General features: G+C 33.2%; 1 protein-coding gene across 2 annotated transcripts in view; it reads right to left on the bottom strand.

Annotated features, from left to right (window-relative positions):
• The window catches only part of LOC100816566 (cytokinin dehydrogenase 7), a 7,526-nt gene extending 4,028 nt beyond the window's left edge, over positions 1-3,498 (bottom strand). For both annotated transcript variants that reach the window (XM_014769791.3, XM_041011476.1), the window contains exons 1-3: positions 2,446-3,498; positions 2,100-2,375; positions 735-997 (exon numbers count right to left, since the gene is read on the bottom strand). In XM_014769791.3, the coding sequence (XP_014625277.1) occupies positions 735-997; positions 2,100-2,375; positions 2,446-3,120 (1,214 nt within the window). In that variant the 5' untranslated portion in view covers positions 3,121-3,498. The remainder of the gene's footprint in view (positions 1-734; positions 998-2,099; positions 2,376-2,445) is intronic.
• Positions 3,499-6,108: the final 2,610 nt, after the last annotated feature.

Here is a 6,108-nt window from a genome sequence, read left to right as displayed (position 1 = left end):
CAGCATAATAAGAATAATAAACCAGTTCGTGTCAAGGTCAAGCTCATACACACAACCAACCCAACAAACGCATTAAAATTAGAGACTGACGTGAATGTAATGTAGCTACCCTAGCTTCCTATCCCCTCAACAAAGGGTGAGGAAAGATTTTGCCAAATCTGGCCTGTGGAGCTCATTAATGCCTGAATAAATATTTTCTAGGTGGTGAAATTGAAGCAAATGAAAGTAACAGGAAAAGAATCTCAATTTTGATTTTTTGGTAAAATTTAAGGTCACATGAAAATACATAATCACGTTTTTTTGTCATGTGAATTTAAAATCTTCCATTTTTCTTTTTAGCAAATTTGACTCTTCACTCTTTTAATTGTGCAATTTTTGCCTATTATTAAATTAGCATCTAATATTTAACAAAAAAATACTGATAAGATAGTGCAAAAGAGTGTCGCATCAATATTTCTATAAAATATTAGATGTCAACTTAACCAATAAATCAAAGTTGTACAATTAAGATACCAACAACAAACTAAATGCATGTTTGTTTCAAATGTTTTGAAATTTTACTTTTCACAAAACATATATTTGTTCAATTTTAAATTTGTGGGAAAAAAAGAGGAAAAAACTATACATACAAAATAAAGACAAAGATGGACTAAAGTGCAATAAGGTAAAAGTTTATAGGAATTGTATAGAAATGAGAAATATTATTTGATTTCACCGTCAAAAATTGTACTTACTTGCTTCGCAAAAGAGGGTACACTAGAATGGGGCCACCAACTCCGTGCTTGAGGATTTTCTTGAACACTTCACGATCAAATTCAGCGATGTTGGACTTGGAGACGAACATATTCAGCCATGGGTGGGGTGCGTCCCAGATTCCATTGGCTTTTGCATCCTCCTCCACACGCTTCACACGTAGCAAGAATTCCATGTACGTCACATCCACGCTGAACTTTAGACCCTCAACGAATCTTAACCGTCCAAGTAATCTATCCACCTCCTAAAAACAAGGATCATAATCATAATCACCGGGTAAAAACTAAAATAAAAAAGTATTTACGGTATAAAATCATAGAAAAACAAAAATTATTATCATCATAATTTTAGGACTTTCAATAAAAACCCTTCCCTTTTGATTCATTAACTGGTCCGGCATTTGTGTAAAGATAAAAAGTGTTACTGGAAGGAGGAGGAGGAGGAGGAGGGGTATTTACGTAATTGGATTAAATTCATATATTTTTCCTACAGATTCCAGAAAATGATGGCTTCTTGGCCATTTTCGGAAGTGTGGGGACCGAAACGTCAGCGAGATCTCAATGATCAGAGCAATGGAGCACCCACTGATGTAACATGACCATTTTAACCTTAACCACAAAGGAACTCCCCATTGCCATTTTGTGCTAATTGCTAAGGTATCAGGCCACGCAAAGGTACAGTCCACTTCGGTAATTTAAAACGAAAAACATAGGCCATTTTGGGCGAGTGTGTGATGTGTCAGAAAATCCAATGGAAGATACATCATGACCGAATAGTCAGTTTTCACGAAACCATTGCCATTTTCATGGAAAAAAACAAAAATAAATTATCACCCCCACCAAATAGTAGTAAATAAAAATAAAATAAAAAAAAATCACAAACAAACACTTATCTCTATTACCCCCAATGGATCTACATGACGTTATCTATGGACCTGATGCCAGACGTGAATTAAATAAGCCATCCTCCGTCGACTTAACTTGGTACATGTGTGGGTGAAAAAAATCTGCGTATATTGACTTTTTACCAGGGACCCACTTCAAATCTGCCTATAAGGTAAGTAGTTGTTTACTTGTTTTCAATTTATTATTATTTTGATTATTCAATTTTTCTCTTTAGCTAAGGTTTTTATGTGCTTAAAGTCTTTTATTAAAGTAAGAGAGACCCACTAGGTCAAAACTAAACCATCATTGGTGCCCGACCCGTACACTCCCAAATAAAAGACAAAAATCGCAAACGCCAGCTAGAGAGTGTGTGTGTACACACATCACATCCTGCTGAATAATGAGACCCCAAGAAGAAGAAGAAAAAAAATATAAAGTTAACACACTTAAATACTTAATTACCATATCAACTGCGGAAGGATGGTCTTGGTTACGATAATGAAGGGCAAGTTCTAAGCAATAGAGAACCGGGCCGGCGGTTGAAGGAATCCGAACCGGGTCGAAGTATTGGTTGGGGCCCACGGGGACGGTGGTCCAGCCGTTGCAAGGGTCGTCACTGTTGACAAAAACGAAACCTTCCACGTAATCAAAACCATCACCCTCTCGGAGAGTCACCAGCCACTCTGCGTCTCGAGTGAAGTCGCCAAATTCTGTGTACACCACCCTTATCCATCTCACCTAATAACAAAAAAATATTTTTTTTTATTAGATAGGTAATATTTTAGTTTAATTATTTTATTTAACCTACCATGTCCGGGGCTTGTTGAACCGGGACTCGAGCGCGAGTTATGATGCCGAACTGGCCTAATCCTCCCAGGGTGGCGAAGAAGAGTTCCGAATTTTGTGATTCGGAACAGACTAAGGTTTCGCCTTTGCCGCTCACCACCTCCAATTCCGTTACGTTGGCGGTTTGCGGGCCGTAGCGGAAGGCCTGGCCGCTGACGCCGGCATTGGAGAGCGTCCCGCCGACGGTCAGGCCGAGGTAATCGGTCCAAGACCGCGGCGCGAGGCGGAACTCCGAAACGCAGCGTTTGAGAACATCTTCCCATAATGCCCCTCCCGAAACGTCGACGTATAGTGACCCGTCGTCGAGAGAGAGGAGGGTGAAGTGGTCCTCCATGGCGCGCATGTCGAGGACCAGGCCCTTCTCCGCCATGGCCTGGCCGTTGATGGAGTGGCCGTTGCCGCGCGCCGCCACAGTCAGGTAAGTCGTGCGCGCCGCCTCCTTCACCGCCCTCTCCACGTCGCCGGCCAAGGCGGGGCGAATAACCGCCCGCGGCTTAACGGATTTCATCCCGCCGAAGTCCTTGCCGGCGGCGGCGGTGGCGCCGAAGTGAAAAGCTCCATCGAGAGCTGAAACGTCGTCGTTTGGCATCGATTCTGTGTCATTTCCGTGCACAAAGTGTTCTAGGTACGCTATCATGGTGAGAGTGGGTTTCGTTTCGTTTTTTTTTTTTTTTTGTAAGTACCGTTTGAGTTTGAGCCTTTGAGAATTTTTGTGTTGTTGTGTGTTGTGTGTGCGTGCTATGGCGAAGTTCAAGTTCGGCTTTAAATAACGGCTGCTTTGGATTTACTTGGAATTTTCTTGTCATAAAGAAAAGCCAGTTGCGGTTTTTTTTTTTTTTTTTAAGAATCTAGAAAAATTAAGGAAACTAATTAGTAGCATGCTAGGAAGTTTTTTTTTTTTTTTTTTAAAGTTTTTGTCATTTATTGGTTTTCTTTTGGCCGTTTTAGGGATTAATTATTAAAAAATTAATTATGAGAATGTCACAACAGAATTAATGTTAGATTTGTTAGATTTATTCTTAATCGTAGTTGTGAAATCCAATATGATTATTGACCTTGTAGGTAAGTCGTTTAACCGATGATACAATAATTAATTTGGTTTGGCATGATATATATTAAAAATTTAAAATTATATATATGTATAGTATCTAATTAATATTATTTGAGTAAGAAAAATTTATCAATATTCTAAAATTTAAAATAACAATTGATAATAATGAGACATCAAAACAACGAGGGGTTCATTTTTGTTTTTTTTTAAACCGATGAGTTAGACCAGTTCAATCTAGTAGTCAATCAATTAAGGTTGGCCGGATCATCCCGATTCAATTACGTGACCGATCCAATAATAGAATCAATCCAATTAGATCACGAGGTCCGACCGAACGAGCCGAATCAAATTTCGTAATTATGTTCTTAATCTTAATTTGCGCTCTATTTTTTTTTTTTTTTATAGAATATTATCATATATCTCATGTAAAGAGACTATGTTTTTAACTGTACGTGCCTACGTGGAACTCCTCTTAATTTATTTTATTGTGTACATCGCAAATCAAACCTAACGTCACGTGTATAAAAAGGATAAAGATGTTTTAACACTTCTAAAGAATGTATGTACTTAAAGACTGAAAAGAGATGTAGGCTTGACGGTGTGCATAAGTTGTAAAAGAATTTAGTATTTGAATTTGATTCTCTAGTTTAAAAAATAAATAAAAGTAAAGATAAAAAAATATGATAAAAATAATACATAATGTGACAAGAAAGAAAAATATAAAAAATTATAAGATGTAGAAAAATTCGAAGCTATATTGTATTATTTAGCCGTCATGTTTAAAGAAAAATAATAATTTTATTTATCTTTTATTTTAAAATCTCTCTCTGTATATATATATATATGACCAGTATTATGTTGTTATCAAAAGAAAGAGAAAAACAATAATATATAAACTGAAAATAATATATAAAAAGATAAATAATATGAATTAAATAATAATATTTTAAAAAATATTCATATTCAAATTTTAATTAAAATATAAAAAAGCAGATAAAATATAAATAGTTCTAATTATTCTCTGACCAACGTAAGTTATAAGTTGTGCATGAGTTAATTACTAACTTCGGAAACATTTACTAATTTATTTATCATCAAATTATGATATCATCACTCCCTTAAACGATCTCTTGAGGTCATAATCATTTCGACATCAGCTGTCTGCCACTTATACTTTTACTATTATCTTCCTCTATTATTATTATTATTATTATTATTATTATTATTATTATTCACAATCTAGTACTAAACAAGAACACCTTCCACTGGAGATTTAAACTTTAGTTTACTACATTATAAGAGATTAATTTCTTACGCTAAATCTAACTTTCGTTGGTATATAATTATTGTTCATATTTTTAAAAATTTATTCCTAATAATATTGTATATATATATTTTTGTCCAGATTTAGATACGAAGAGTTTCTTCTAACTCAGTGCGTTAGAAACTAATATCACTTGCGATACCTAATTATTGTTGATTCAAGATAATCTTATACATAGGAAATTAAACATAAATTATTTTACTAAATAGATTATTTTCTCACATCTAAACAAAATAAAACCTTATATTATTATATCAATCTTACAAATCAATTGTTTGGATAATACTAAATTATATCCCCTTAAACAAGGTATCAGATCGAGTCTTGTAGGAAAAAAATGTAATTGAAAAGGAAGTATACATAAAAAATGGTCAACTAAGTTTTGAGAATATTAATCATTTACAAAACCGATCGATAATAATAAAAATTATGAAGGAATAAAGCGTAGTTGAAAAAATTAGTAAATATATAAATAAGAAATAAAAGTATATCTATTATTGATTCAAAATTAAACTATTTTGTCATCAATAAATGATTGGTTCAGGTAATATTAAAATATATTTCCTTAAATAAGGTATCACCTTCTAATTTTATAAATAGTAAAAATGTGATTGAAAGAAAGAACACACAAAAGGTAGTCAATTAATTTTGCGGTGAATATTAATCATCAATAAAATTGATTAAAATTAATATAATAAAATTGTTTATGAATAAATAAAATATAATTAAGAAAAAAGATTTCATTGACCAATCATATTTTTTTTAAGAAATTAGTCATGCAATATTGGATATATATTAAATTCAACTTTTCTAAAGTGACTAAATCACTTTAAATGGTAAACTATACAGTGTTAGTTTTTTTTACTGCATACAATGTTAGTTATTAAGGAGAAAATCAACAATTAAAATTACATATATATACATAATAAATAATATTTGTATGTATTAAAATATCAATCATTAATTTTTCCATCAACTATTACAATTATTTACTTTATTCTTAATTACAGTATAATACTATCATCCTTTCCAAGAGACGCGAGTATTATACTATCATCCTTTCCTATGTTATAATATATAATATAGTATAATATACTCAATTTAATTGTAAAATACAATCCCCTCTCTTAAGAGATTCAACTATTACACTATCTTCCTTTCTTATATCAAATTGTAGAATAAATTTTTTTTTTCTCCACTGAGAGATGTGGTATTATACTATTTCTCCTACACGTTAGGGCCACTCTTGC

Source organism: Glycine max, chromosome 17, assembly GCF_000004515.6.
Source record: "Glycine max cultivar Williams 82 chromosome 17, Glycine_max_v4.0, whole genome shotgun sequence".
NCBI lineage: Eukaryota > Viridiplantae > Streptophyta > Magnoliopsida > Fabales > Fabaceae > Glycine > Glycine max.
Note: the sequence above shows the minus strand (reverse complement) of the source record. Positions and strands in the feature narration are given on the sequence as shown.